The sequence below is a fragment of the Mya arenaria genome, chromosome 13, assembly GCF_026914265.1.
Source record: "Mya arenaria isolate MELC-2E11 chromosome 13, ASM2691426v1".
Taxonomy (NCBI): domain Eukaryota; kingdom Metazoa; phylum Mollusca; class Bivalvia; order Myida; family Myidae; genus Mya; species Mya arenaria.
This window is the reverse complement of record NC_069134.1, coordinates 17957490-17972500: the sequence shown is the minus strand read 5'-3', so window position 1 is coordinate 17972500 and position 15011 is coordinate 17957490. Positions and strand designations below refer to the sequence as shown.

Here is a 15011-nt window from a genome sequence, read left to right as displayed (position 1 = left end):
CCAATATCTTAACATGAAATTGTTTGTTCTTCATAAACCCAATATCTTAACATGAAATTGTTTGTTCTTCATAAACCCAATATCTTAACATGAAATTGTTTGTGGACGAACTCCACATCCTGCTTTACAATCTCCTCCTAAGATGCCCTGGGAATCCAACCCGTTCAGGTGAACGTAAGCATATCATTCCTTAAGACCATCTACTATTTGAATATTGAAAAATGTGACAAATGAATAACTTTTTTTATCACAAGTCGTCACACCTTTTCATTTTTGTTGCAAATAGTTCCTTATGGGTTCATAATGGGCTTTTGCGTACTCGTACTCCTGTGCTTGCTCTTGTAGCACTGGTCATTTGTCGGAAAATTGATAATTGAAAAACACTCAAATCCGGCTGGAAAATGTCCGAATTACCCATCAACATTATCTTTACATGCGACGTAAAATCACGTGGATTACTGCAAAAAGCTACTCGGAATAGTAAATATTACTATAAAATAATATATATACAAAAGCTGTTCATTATATAAAAGTTCAAACAAAGAAATAATATGCCTATGGTCTTATGCCACGTAGTTATGTTACTAATGTTCAATATATCAAGCGATGCCGTTGCTAGTGTACCGACATGTCCCTTTGTAACGTAGTCGCATACGAGAGAGAGAGAAGATAGAGGCGTGGTCAATTTGCTTTACTGATAACAGAAGTTAAAGTCCTTTCGTGTATGTCATGTCTCTGCAATAGCTCATATATGTATGTAACCCAATTAAACCAATGGCATACTACGAAGTAGTAGCAATAATTCAATGTGTGCATTGACATTCGTTCCAAGTGTATTTCTCGCGCATAATCACTCGAAGAGCCTCCAAACGCTATTCTGTCAAATCACATACCAAGTCATCGCACATGTACCAAACCCTTAAGAAATGTCGTATAACTATTAAAAAATGTGAGTACCAGATATATGAAATGACATTTGATCTACCATTTAAACAGACTAATGGGTGTATTATTTGAGATTCCTTGAAATCGGCCGGTATGTTTCACAGTCGGTCGTCGATCTGGATCGATAAATAAAGTGGTTGATACAGCAGTGGCAAACCCAGGGCGCACAGCGAGTAGTTAACTCATAATTAAATATTACCATTTCACGTGACGTTTAGCAACGTTGGGCGCCAAATGCCACAGGCTCAAAAAAGTACGTACCCAGCATCCATAAACCAAAAAGTCATATATCAAAAGAAAAATGAATCCACGAAACAAAAATGAACTTCACAGTTAAATTGTGCAAGTGTTAAACAAATCTTGGTCGTAAGCAGACGAGCTTATGGTACGATAGCGTTGCTCACTTCCACCCAATCGAAGGGGCCATCCTAATAAATTGCTGCGTCTGAGCGTTACGAGAGAATATAAAAATATGGTGTAAATGCTTCGAAGGCCCGTCAGTAGCCGTAAGTTGTACAGTTGGAATATTTGATATAGCAACTGGTTTAAAAGTGAAACATTCTTAAATGACTGCGTTACTCTTCTCCAGAACAGTTTAATGGATACAGTTGTTAAAGGGAATATGATCAATTATAGGCCACGGAGCTTCTAAATAGTTACCTCGAGATATTCACCCACTGTCTGGATTTACGAAGTACTATCTAAATCTTATTTTGAATCATCTAACCGTTTTCTTCACCAAAATTTTGTATGCCCCGACTGAAATATAGATTTGGCTTTGTCCGTCCGTCCGACATCAAATAGTATAGGGTTTCTAACAAAGAAATAGCTATATTGAGAGGAATGTTCAGCAGCATGCGAGGCTGTGCATCGGGTGTTTTAGTAAGTGGGGATCAATAGCATTAAGAGAATTTAACTTTGTGCCACGCGTTTCTTCAAAGGTGTATGAGCCAAAGTAATAAAACTGCAAACGCATCTCCAACCAGGATCTGCAGTTGTGTGTAAAGAGTTTTTGTGTATTGCTTCGCTCAAAAAGTGCGTTTTGAGTTTTGGCCTTGATTTAGTTAAAACTACCATAAAGTGCATCTTCAAAAGTATGTTAGCCAGAGAAATGAGACTTGCGAGGACTGTTAAGCAGCATTTAAAGTTCTGCACATTAGATGGTGTGTGCGACTCGGAAAGCTATGGCCCTTGACTTAGGTAAGAAAAGCATTTCAACCATGCAGTCATGTGTCGAACAAAGTATATGATGTAACTTCACAGTAATGTTACGCAGCGTATGAAGTTGTGCATCTGCATGTTGTTTGCTTCTTCCAACTACGTGCATAGTTATGACCCAGTACGTTGTGAGAATATGACATATAAAGCAGTTAATATTGTGTCGCACAGATGTCACGTGGTATATGACGTCACAAATGCTAAGCCGTGCAGTACGATTTTGTCTCGGTTTCCATCTTAACACCAATGTAACCTTTTTGTTTCACAAAAATTGTATTGGATATTTGTATACGCCGCTCTAAAATCCCTCTCTCCGGTTATTTACTATAGTTTGTTTGTAATACTATGCTTGTTTGTTGTTTCATTAAATATATTTGTAAACAATTGTTGTTACTGGAAGGATAATAACGATTTTACAGAAAGTGGTAAGCATATGGAATGTACGGCGATTTTCAATAATTTATGTAAAAACAGTTGGCAGCTGTATTTATTAGATATAATATATAATTAACATATTATGCAATCATCAAAACTTACTCTAAATTATCAAGCAACGTTTGAGTAAGCAATACACGATCAGAAACCGCCCAAACAATTTTGCTGTCTCAACAAATTTTGAAAACAAAACAGATAAATAAGTCCAGAATCTGTACACAATTTTAACAACGCCACGAAAATCGAGGCATTCGTGTTTATAGCACCGTTCGCTAGAAACCAACATATACATGTGTACACATAGTAAAACATACATTATGATGCCCATGTTCCCACACACTTCCAGTACCGTTTATATGTTGCAGTTATGCATAACACCTTCTACTCGTAAAGATAGAATTATGCGAATGTTTCATGTTCTGAAACTGAAGTGGATTGCATTTAAATCATGCAACATGTTTAAAACATCTAGATAGTTATCAAAACACTTTTATACTGAGGTATATCATCATGTGCAACCATATATTCATGTATTCCAATTAAGGCAATCGCGGCTACCTACAACTAAATAAGTTCCTTGCTGCCCCGCCTTCTCGCGAGAGCGGCGAGATCACGCGTTGTTTTCATGGATGAAGTTCTCGGACGGAATAAGAGTTCGCAGTGTTCGTCCAGATCTTCGTCCGAGTCATCAAGGGCAGTAACACTTGAGGCTGACCGCACCGAGTAGTTGTCCATCCCGAACTCAGTACTCCCGGTCGACTGGAGGCTTGTGTTACTCGTGCACACGGCGCCTTTGTAGCGGCGCGACTTACACAGGCTTTTTATTGTGTCATGAATATCACGGAACTGTCGTTTAAGGAGAATGTCGTGCTGCCGCAGTAAAACCTGAAAATAAAGCTTGGTTTATGTCACGAGAAAACTTTTTTATATCATTAAAATCGGTCGGTTATTAAATAACCGAATACAATATACTAATACGTACTAGAACATCTTCTTGACACTTCTAAAACTTGACTCAGTCGTAACGAGGGGTGACAATGTTGCCGTCACTGACAGTTCTGCTCCATAAAGAGCTATAATCTGGCTTATGTGGCCAGATGTGTCAACAACGATACCAACACCATCACATAATTTCATATCTCGCTCAAATCTGTACGATCCTTTTGCGAGAGTGATATTGCATTAAAATTTGTAAAACGTTGTAAACTTCAATTGTGCCAGGAATAAATGAAAATAATATTTCCACATAAGCTGGTGTAACAAAAATTAATATTACCCATGAAAAATTACCGGTTGGATCGGGTTGTCGGGGTCATTTTTTTAATTGAAAAATAGCTCCAACTCTCAAAGGAAAAATCAAATCAACTATAGTGCTGAATGGCTTGAGCGATCCCCCTGTATTATCTTATTTATAAAATTAATATGCAATATAGTTCCAATGAGGTCAACACAAGAATTACTAAGATTTTCAAGTTTATAGGAGATATCCCTCTCATATCTTACTTTGTAAAAACCAACATTATTTCACGTATGTTTCACAAACTGATTTTTAATGCGATCTGGTTCTTTTGAGTATGATTTTCAACTCCAAATGGACTCAGTTGAATTTTGTGGTCTATTACACAAGTCTTGAGATAAAGCTCAACCCCACTGATCTCAGACACATATAACACCAACACTTATAAAAGCTTGATCCGAGGGCGAGAGTCATACTATTCAATATAATGCAAATATATTAATGGAGAATGTGTAAATACTCTCCGCTGATTTGTTCACGATTCAAAGGTCACGACCTCATTTAGATGTAAGGACCCAGTATAAAAAATTCAACCTGTATTGTTAAAAGAAAAAGCTTTATTCATAGCATCAAGTCGGTGCATTCACCAGAATCGTAACAGGGCCCAATGTTGAAAAGGTAGGTTTTTTTCAGAACACGTATTTTTACAATAGGCGATATATTCATTAATTCAGTTATTTTATTAGATTTTAAGATTCAGTTTTATACGAATAAAACTTTGACTGACATAAACTGCGAATACATATGACAGTTATGTAAAACATATGCACTTTAGATGTGGAACTACTTAGATCACAGCGTATGGATTTGATCCAATCGGCTCATGCAGAGAAGCGCCTGAGTGATGACTATGAGAGGTATATTAATCATCTTCTAATAATTACAAATATATTTAAAAAAAAATACGATACATAGTATGTCGTCAATGAATACAAATATTAAACATGGATGCTATATAACTAATACAAATAATGTATATTATATGCATGAAAGAAAAATTGGCGCGCTTTAATTATAGAAAGCTAATTACAAATTATATACAACTATTAAAAAATAGTAGGTCAAAAATAATAAATGATATATTTCAAACCTAACTTTAAAAGTATGCCATTTATGCAACAGTTCTACCAGTAAGTGTTTTGAAAAATGAATACGTTCCACAACAGAATAGCACGCAACTTTCTCAAGTTTCGACAATAATCAGGTGTTACCATATTTTTCTTTTGTCTTTTTCAACTTTATAATCACTTACAGGGGTTACTGTATCAGGTATGGTCAAATACCTTGTCCTTGCATAATCCAAATATATCAAATAGAAAGAAATGTTTTACGCGTGGATGAGAACCCAACTTTGTCCATGCATATGTTATACGCCAGTGTATGGCCACATTTTTTTCAACAAGCTATATGTCTCCATGCATGCCATTGGATGTAAGGGAGAGGGCGGCGGACCATTGGCAAGACATATTTAAGCTTTAACCTAAAATGTAAACAAGTCGGTGAAAACAACCATCTGTTGCTCATTTCCAACCGGTTTTACATAATGAATAATTACAAGTCTATAAAAGACTGAATTACCACATTCCCCGTTCTAAAAGATTTATAAACGGGTTCAATTTGCAATGATGTAAAATAAGTGACATCTAATGATGGCCATTAAACTTTATTTTGTTCCCCTGAAAGCGTACAAATTAGATAGTGTAGACATGATTTCATAGCTCGTTGAAGTTATTGAATTTTAGATGTTATCGGCACTAAAACAACTTTCAATTTAAATTTTGAATAGCATTGATGCGAATGAAATTAACATAAGTTAGGATATGTGCTTATTTAAAATTAAATGTCGCCGGGAAGCAACCCAATGATCGCACTTGCGGTTTTTCCACCCATATATGTATTTCGGGAAATGTTCTTATACACATGCTATTGACACTTATGTTTTATTTTACGATATTTCGTAAAAACACTTTTATTGCATTGATAAATGCCCTATTTTCATTCAAAGCTTGTGTTACGTTTTCCTTTCATCCATACGAGATCGACCCGGCCTATCACTTAGTACCTTGACGTGGAGCAATACATAAATTGCCAATGCTATTAAAACAATCAAATAATGAATCATCAAGAAAGTATATACGTGGAATGCTTCCTGTGCTTATAAAAAAAATAATACTCTGACATGGATTCTTTGATAATATCACATAGAGGAATTAGATGAAATAAAACTGTCGATATATACAGGCACTGTCGAGTTCGAATTCTCAAAGTATGCTTATAACAGATGCGACATACTGTATAAATTGTCGGCAAGAACACAATCACATACCAGTTCCTGCTTAACCCACATGACTGCCTTCATCAGGTCGTGAATACGCTCTGTCTCGTTTTCGTTCGACACAGGCGCAATGGATGCCATTTTTTGTGTGCAGTGTTCGTATCTTTTTGGTAACCGCAGAGTCCCGGGCAAACTTCCGTGTCGTAGCGGGATGATTCCATTCTCCATTGACGATCATGCGAGCTGCTACATCTTTCTGGAAAAGAAATGTATAGGTATATCAGACTAAGGAAAGAGTCTTGCAACCGGCATTTTTTCCTATACGTCTGTTAATATTAATCATTGGCATCTCTCAGTAACACTATTATCATATGCTTAATAAAAAGCCTCGTTTTCACAAACTATGCTTCGGAAGCAAATGAGAGCACCACTTTAACTGTTCAGGTACGCGTTATATTTTATTTTTTTTCTGATTCATGAAACACCATCTGTTAATTTTGAGAACATTACACATGTTTGCATTGTACAAAGATAAGTTGTTAATATTAAACTTGTTAAGAAAAGCGTCACTAGTGTACACAATTAACAAGAAATACACTGATTCTGAGTATACTAGGCAAAAGAATATGCATACGTACAGTTTATGTAGCATATATCCAAACAGTGCATTATATATCTTGTTCCTAGGCAAATCAATTTTGACAAAAATCAGACGAACAGAGCATTTCTTCTCCAAAATTCTCAGCGATTCATGAGAAACATTCATCAAACACATGAAGTCCCGCACATGTGGAGTTTAGAACCTTGACAAAAGTTGTCCTGACTGGTGATATAAGTTATCGAGCATGCATGAAATTTGAGAAAATGAATATACCATCCACATGAGCATCATTCCAACTGCTCTCCGCTGTTATACCCTGGTTTCCCCTTACATCAGGAGAAGAGCGGTATGTTAATGATATATATGTTGTTGCTTAAAACTTTACAGATGTAAAAGTGTTTTGTAGAATATCCCTTTTTGCTAAAATAATACACAAGCGTGTTTATGGCTTATCAGTTAACAATGGCGATTCTTAAACTGATTTTAACACGTTTATCAATCTAAGTCAAGTAAATACTTTATATGCATTGGATCGTGACAAAAACCAGCGAGTGATATAATTATTGTATGTTTACATTAGTTTAACATAAATTACTGTGTGTAGGAAATTAAGTCTACTTTTAAAGTGTCCATAGTTAACAAAAACTTGAAGATAAGTTACCTAATTTTATTTAAGTTCCTTGATTCATTAAATAAGTTCCTCTATTGTATGTGCTATATTGGTATTGGACTATAATGCTACTTGGATATCGTTTACATTATCGTTTCGTCACATATTCACAATGTATTACCGTTTCAATGATGTTGGGTTTATTATAATGACAGGAATTTAAATTAGAATTACTAGTTTTCAGCTTAGCTTTGAAATGTACTATGTTTAAATTTATATTGCATTATAAGCGTTTTCAATTTTGGGATGAAGTGTAAAAATACGCCTTGTAATACGGGTAATACATATTTGTAAAAAACACCGTAGTCCTTAATCACTTATAAAATAAAATAAAATATAATATCGAGAACTACACACTATTAAGATCTATACACCTAATTAGGTAACAAGTTGTTGTTGTTTTATCGAAGAAAGCAGCTCGTAAACTCAAGTTATTTGAGATTTATACATCATTTGATACTAGCGACGCATATTATGAAACCACTGTACACTATTTAAAATACTTGAAACAATCATGTATGTTCGCAACATAACTTCCTGTAGGACAATAATACGAGCAGAGAAAAGAAAAAAATACACCTCTCTAGAATTGCAATGCATATACTCTCCTGTAATTATAAAGCTTCCACTGAAAGTTTCCATACATTTAACGTTCGAGTATAATCTAGATTTGATATAAATATGTTACAAGCAGAGTTTTATCATTATTTCAAATTCTAACTTCACACCATCCATATTTTGTTTTGATTATTTATTTTGATATTAATTTTATTCAAAACATGTTGTTGTTTTTGGAGAAAAGAAGGCCATTAACATCTCTGTTTTACTCCAGAAAATTATATTTGTATGTTTTTGCATTTATTTTATATCTATATGCTATCACATTGTATTATGGAAAAATAAATAAAATGAAAATAAGAAATGTAATTCGTTCAATGGTTTGAAAAAATGTCAAAAATGTAAAGCAACTTACCTTAGACCAAGTATGTGCATATCAAATAATCCTACGGAATTAATTGACTTTAAAGTTAATTCGGACAATGAATTGTATTTGCTTCCAGCCAAATTTATTAAATACAGGAGAAGAATTTTTCTTGCGTTTAATGAAGATTAATCTGTGATTATAGCCTTATCAGCATTTATATCACAAACAGAACACTTCAAGCTAATTAAACGGTTTTCAGTTTAAACATATCATACCCGTAAAGTTCCAATCTACGGGTTTTGTAAGCCCGTATTACTGAAACACATAACTCACCTTAAACTGGCTGGTGAAGTCACATAATCAAAGTTGCTTTCATCAAGTTAAACACACAAAATCTATCTGGGTATTACATATAAGGCGGCTCTTATCCCTTCGACAAAGGGTTGTTTGGATTGGGTTGATGGATTGAGTTTGCTCTTGTTAACTCGTTGACATATAGCTGCGACTTTCTATCAAAAAACTGTGAAGCATTAACGCCCCAGTTATAAGGCTAAGCATGAGGTATGCATTTGTTTTATGTCCTTAATCAGAAATAGTTTTCTTTATATAACTACTCATTACATTTTATAAAGATATCTTTAAACTAATGCAAGCATACCTAGACTGTGCTGTTTCCATTTCACGAATAAGATCCACCAACCTTTATAACGTGTGCTTGCCCTTAACGTAAACAACGCATTTTCTATTGTTTGCAAATAAGTTTATTTACAATGTTTTTATTCCAAACCAAATGTGTATACTTATGTAACTTTTGTGAAAAACAGTTTCCAATATCACTGAATTTCCAATATTCGCCCTTTTCGCTGCAAAGCATCTTTATAAAGAAAATACAATCCGTTTATGGTCCGTGAAGTTTTAATACAATGTTGCATGTATGTTTTGAACTAGTAGAGTATTCTTGAAACAAACGGTTACTGGTTATCATGTAAGGCTTTAATTGCCCGAACATATCCTGTATGTGGCCTACTACTCACTCTCGGCTTGGTGCTATAGATATGCATTCTAACTAATTGATTTAAGTGACATAAGTAAACTAGTTCAAAGATTGTTTCTATTTAAACGCCGATTTCCGTTTAAGTGTTTGGTTTCATATTTGATTCAATATTTTCAGTTATCCCGGATGTGAACTGTTCTCGTGCGTTTGTATATTGTTTATTTTCTGATATTCTAAACATAATCTTTTAATCTGAATGATAATTGCACATACTTATAAAGAGTGTACAGACAATTTCTTAAAAGATCATTTGTTTATGAAACCATCATTATAAAACTAACAAGAAATCATTAAGTTTCAGGTCATACAAAAAATAATACATACGTACAGTTCATATAGAATATATCCAAACTATGAATTCTATAATCGTGTTCCTTTGCAGATCAATTATTACAAAAAAAAACAGATGAGCAGAGAATTTATTTTCGAAAATTCTCAAATATTCATTAAAAACTCATCAAGCACATGCAGTACCGCACATGTTAAGTTTGGAATTATGACAAAAGATATCGTGATGATATAAGTTATCGAGTTTGCAAGGGCTTTAAGAAAATGTATATCTCGCTGACATGAGCATCATTTATACTAGGACTTTCTTTCCCCTGATCAGTCTCGTATCAGGAGTAGAGCGGTATATTAATCATATACCTGATATTGCTTCAAAATTTAAAGATATAACAGTGTAATCTTTTTTTCTATGATATCTAATATAGTTATCAGTTTTTGGTGAAATAATACACAAGAGTTTTGGGGGCTTATCAGTTAACAATGTCGAATCTGAGTGAATATCTTTTTGGCGTTGGACCATGACAAAACAAGAAAGATGAATTATTTGTTGTATATATACAATAGTTTCAAATACAGTATTTTGTTAAGGAAATTAACTCGACATTAAACTGTCCATTATTAACTAAGACTTTTAGTGAAGTTCCCTTATTTTATTTAAATTCCCTTGTTTCTTTTTATGAGTTCCTTTATTTCATGTGTTATATTGGGCTATTATATATTTTAAGTTGTTTCACTTTGATAACATATCAATCATCTTTTCGTCACAATGTCATAATGCATTAAAGTTTTAATGCTGTTGTCTTTCTCATTATCACATGAATCTAAATTAGATTACTAGTTATCTCCGAAACTCTTTGAAACTTACTGTGTTTAATTTATATTGCATTATTAGCGTGTTTTTTGTTAGGGGATTATGTGTATTCATTAAAATATTACATTTAATTGTTTATATTCCAACAATGAGCTATTATAAATTTACAATGAAAATCAAATATAATCTATAGTTTAGCATGACATGTTATACGACGACTACAAATTGTGAAAAAGCTTTCGTCATTAATCAACATAATTTATAAAATACAATATTATTTTTTCAAGAACTACACAAATTCGAGTGAGATAGATATACGGTAAAATACGGTAATTAGGTAACGTGTTGTCTTTAAGTTATACGCAGAGAAGCAGCCTTCTCAATACAATATTTTTTTCTAATATATGTCGTTTTTGAAACTGACCAAACACTTTATGAAGCCACTGTACACCATTCAGAATATTTTAAACAAGCATTTCATGCTCGCTTCTTAACTTCTTATAAAACCATAACACAAGAAATATATGTACAAAGGAAATACTTTTCTGTAATTAACCGAAATAATTTAAGGTTTAGTTTTAGAAATTTTATTATCATTTATTGAACTCGACAATATCAGCCAACTAAATGCATGCACTCTTATATACATTTGACACTGAAAGGTTGCATAAAAATAACGTTAAAGTATGGTGTAGATTAGAAATAAAGATGTTATTTACTGCTGTTTACATACATCGCTTTATCATCATTAGTGTTATATTTTACTGTACATGTTCAATATCTTGTTTCAGTTATATCTTTAAAGTTGTTTTAATATTGTTTTTAAAAAGTGTTGTTTTTATGATAAAAAAGAAAGCGATACATCTCTGTTTAGTTTCTCCAGAATTTGTTTCTTCATGTATGTCATATGTAAATGCTATGCATATTGTATAATCGAATGAACTAAAATTTGAAACAAACAATGCTTTAATCGTTTAAATAGCATTGTTGTAAAACAACTAACGTTAGGCTAAGACTGTGCACATAAAATAATCCTACGAAATCCTACGAAATTCATTGACTTTTAAGTTAACTCGGACCATGAATCGCAATTGATTCTAGCGCAGTGCCTAATATTTACCTTATTAAATACCGGATAAGTATTTTGCTTGCCTTTAATGAGGAGTAATCCGTGATTTTAGCCTTATCAGATCTTATATAACAAACAGAACACTTTAAGCTAATTAAACGATTTTCAGTTTAAATATTATACTTGTGCACTATCATGCTGCATGCTTTGTAAACCAGTTTAAATGGAAGAACACGTTCAAAAAAGGTTTGTAAGAAAACTGCAATAAAATTTAATGGTTTGTATACTTTCACGATAAATGATTTCTTTTGCAACGTACTGGATCTTTTAAGTCATACATACACAGACATAACTCACATTAATGTGGCTTTGGATTGTAAACACACATGCACAAGTTGCTTTTATATAAAAACTCACAAAATAATGTAGGTATGACATAAAAGCGGCTCTAATCCCTTTGACAAAAGTCTGTTTGGATTGGGTTGATGGATTTAGATCTCCTCTTGTTCACTTTTTTGACATCTAGCTTTGTCTTTCTATCAACACCTGTTAAACTAATACTCCCCATCTCTAATGCTAAGCATGGTTAATGTATTTGTTTTCGTTTCGATAACTGCATCACAATACATATCTATAAACATGACTTTAAACTTATTAAAACATTCCTAAAGTGTTCTATTACGTTTACACGAATACGATACACCAACAATTATAATTTTTGCTTGTTTGCAACGTATCAAAACAACCCATTTCCTTTTATTTGCAAATGAATGTATTTACAAGTTTTTATTTCAGCCAAATGTGTATACGAATGTAAATTTTGCGTTAAACGGTTTCATATTTCACTGAAGTCGCAATACTCCTTCAATCCTCCTTTCTCTTCAGCTTTGTAATGGTTAAAATCATTTGGAATGAAATCGAAATCCGCTTAAGATCCATGCAGTTTAAATAGAAACGCTTTATACAGTGGCGTAGCTGCCGTAACGCACAATACGCCAGTGCCATTAATTCGGGGCACAAATCAAAACATATTTGAGGTCAAAATGCAATAAAAACTAAAGGGTAAAACTCTTGAAGCGTTTGCGAGCCGCCTTTTTAAAATATAAGTACTTTCCCTTTTTTCGTCGATGAATCCTTAATATATCCGAACGATATTTACATTGCGGCAAGGTTTTAAAATGTCAAACGCCAACCTAGAACCTCCTTACCTTGACATGTCCAAATATAATCTTCAAACAGTAGACAATGTTGATAATCTTAACAGCAAAATGGGAACAATTCTGTGAGTTTTTCATTCGCAAGGAGGTACATTTTATTCAGGTTATTTGTGAAGCATAAATGTGTAGGGCCCCATAGCATTTAAATTTTAATATTAGAGGGCGATAAAGCACTCGTTTAATAGAGAGGTGTCTGCTTAAACTGTTAGTATTCATTAAAGATTTTTTGTGAAATTATATGTGCTGGTAGCTATTTATTTCATATATTCGATAAACAAATATTCGCTACAGATATTGACAAGATACATTTCTCAAATTGTCGAATACACTGCGGGTAAACAATGTTCATCATGAATATTCACGACTCGGTACAACGATAATGGCTCACTGCAGCAGTGGTTTTACTTATGAATACGTAAATTCCATTTCCCGGGATAATACCCAATCATTTATGACACTAGAAAAATCATTAATGTAACAAACGAAAATTTGAATGGTTATCATGTAAAGAAGGTGTCTTATTAAGTATTTTTAGATGTCCGAACATTTCCGATATGTGGCCTACTACTCACTCTCTGCTTGGTGCTATAGATATGCAGTAAACTGTCTTGAGTACACTAGTTCAAAGATTCTTTCTATTTGAACACCGATTTCGGCTTAAGTGTTTAGTTCTACATTTGATACATTATTTTCAAGCAGCCCCGGGTGCAAACTATGCACCTGTTCATTGCGCCTATAGCTTCTGTAAATTATAGCCTTAGAAAACATATACAGTCGGTGGTTTATATATTGTACACTTGCGTAGATAAACTGACCGTTCTCACATAAGCAACGTTATTCACAAGCAATAATCAGCAATTGAATGCGCACTCTTTTCGTTGGTGCCATGAAATAAAATATAAATTGGGCTTGCATTTTTATAACGCATGCCAAATACAATAAGCCATGCACGTTGACTTTCTAAAGAAGCCTTTGACGGGCCTCTTGAAACAGATACTTGAGTTCATGTAAATACTTCACATGACATAACTGAAGAGACATGGGGTGCAAGGGTGCATTCACCTGCTGCGGGAGCAAAATATTATGCAAATTCGGCGGCAAGCCTTTGTATGGTTCTTCACATGAGCTTCAGTACTATATGGATAATTGCTTATTATAAAGACATGTTCACATATAACATAATATCACAAATGATTCCGAAAGGTGGTGAGGTAAAAGGGCAATAGATTGAAAGACTTGATGGGATACTCGTTCAATATAATCGATCTAAAGTAATACATTTGTATTGTTTGTGTTTAAAAACCTTTTTGTTTAAGATAAAGATAATGATTGAGCACAATACGCTGATTTATCTCGTTCAAAACTCCTTTTTTATTTTATTATATAAAACGCGATTCGCTCCGTTTACATGTGATAACAATTACCAGATGTCAAGGTGGAAATATCCACCATATATTTCATTGCCTTGTCCACCATTATTTCTCAAAGCTAATATATGCGTGGTCCATAAACCCAATATCTGGACATAAAGTATGTGGTTTTCTTAATGACGGGCTTGCTGACTGGTTGACGAATAACGTGGTGGAGAAGTGAATATGAGCGACACCAATTGCTGCACGTTCTTCTCTTAAAGGTGCACTATAACTGCAAAATAAGATTTGCCATATTTGAAACAATTGATTAAATTTACCACAAAGGATTAATAATTGTCGAAAACAATGGTTCTTACGAAGGATACTGTGTTTAATTTGAATGAAATGTGCAGAAAATATGGTATTTCTACCTTATGAGTCAATAGAAGATCACACTAAATCTTTCAGCATTCACCAATCATTTAATATGTTTGCCTTTTCAGCTATAAAATACAGGGTTATAAACTTGTTAGCAGTTATTATTCTTTTCCATAAATGCAGTAAGGAGTCGAAGGATCATCGCTCAAAATTTATGTTTGTTATACATGTGTATGAATTGATTATAAATAAGAGTGTCACTTTAAATTCAACGCTGCTTTCTGTTAGCACCAGGTGGCAGAAATGGGACTTCATAACTCTTGTGTTTTTAGTATTCCTGCGCTCAAAAAGTGGAGAGTTATGGTCCTTGATTAATTTTATGTCGCGCATATCGTCAAGTTATGCACCTGTTTGTTATTGCTTAGCCATTGTTGAGTTATAATCTTTAACATTTTGAGAATATGACATAAAGAGCA

General features: G+C 33.7%; 1 protein-coding gene across 9 annotated transcripts; it reads right to left on the bottom strand.

Annotated features, from left to right (window-relative positions):
* Positions 1-2610: 2610 nt before the first annotated feature.
* On the bottom strand, positions 2611-11823 carry LOC128214168 (uncharacterized). 9 transcript variants are annotated; one of them, XM_052920495.1, is made up of 3 exons: positions 11672-11823; positions 6222-6426; positions 2611-3483 (listed from the first exon to the last, which is right to left on the bottom strand). In XM_052920495.1, exons 2-3 carry the CDS (start codon positions 6396-6398, stop codon positions 3163-3165), a joined length of 498 nt encoding a protein of 165 aa, XP_052776455.1. In that variant the 5' UTR covers positions 6399-6426; positions 11672-11823; the 3' UTR covers positions 2611-3162. The 9 variants fall into 9 exon arrangements, with proteins under 9 accessions (XP_052776455.1, XP_052776454.1, XP_052776460.1 ...); XM_052920494.1 differs by having other exon boundaries at positions 11640-11816; XM_052920500.1 differs by lacking the exon at positions 11672-11823 and adding an exon at positions 9749-9983.
* Positions 11824-15011: the final 3188 nt, after the last annotated feature.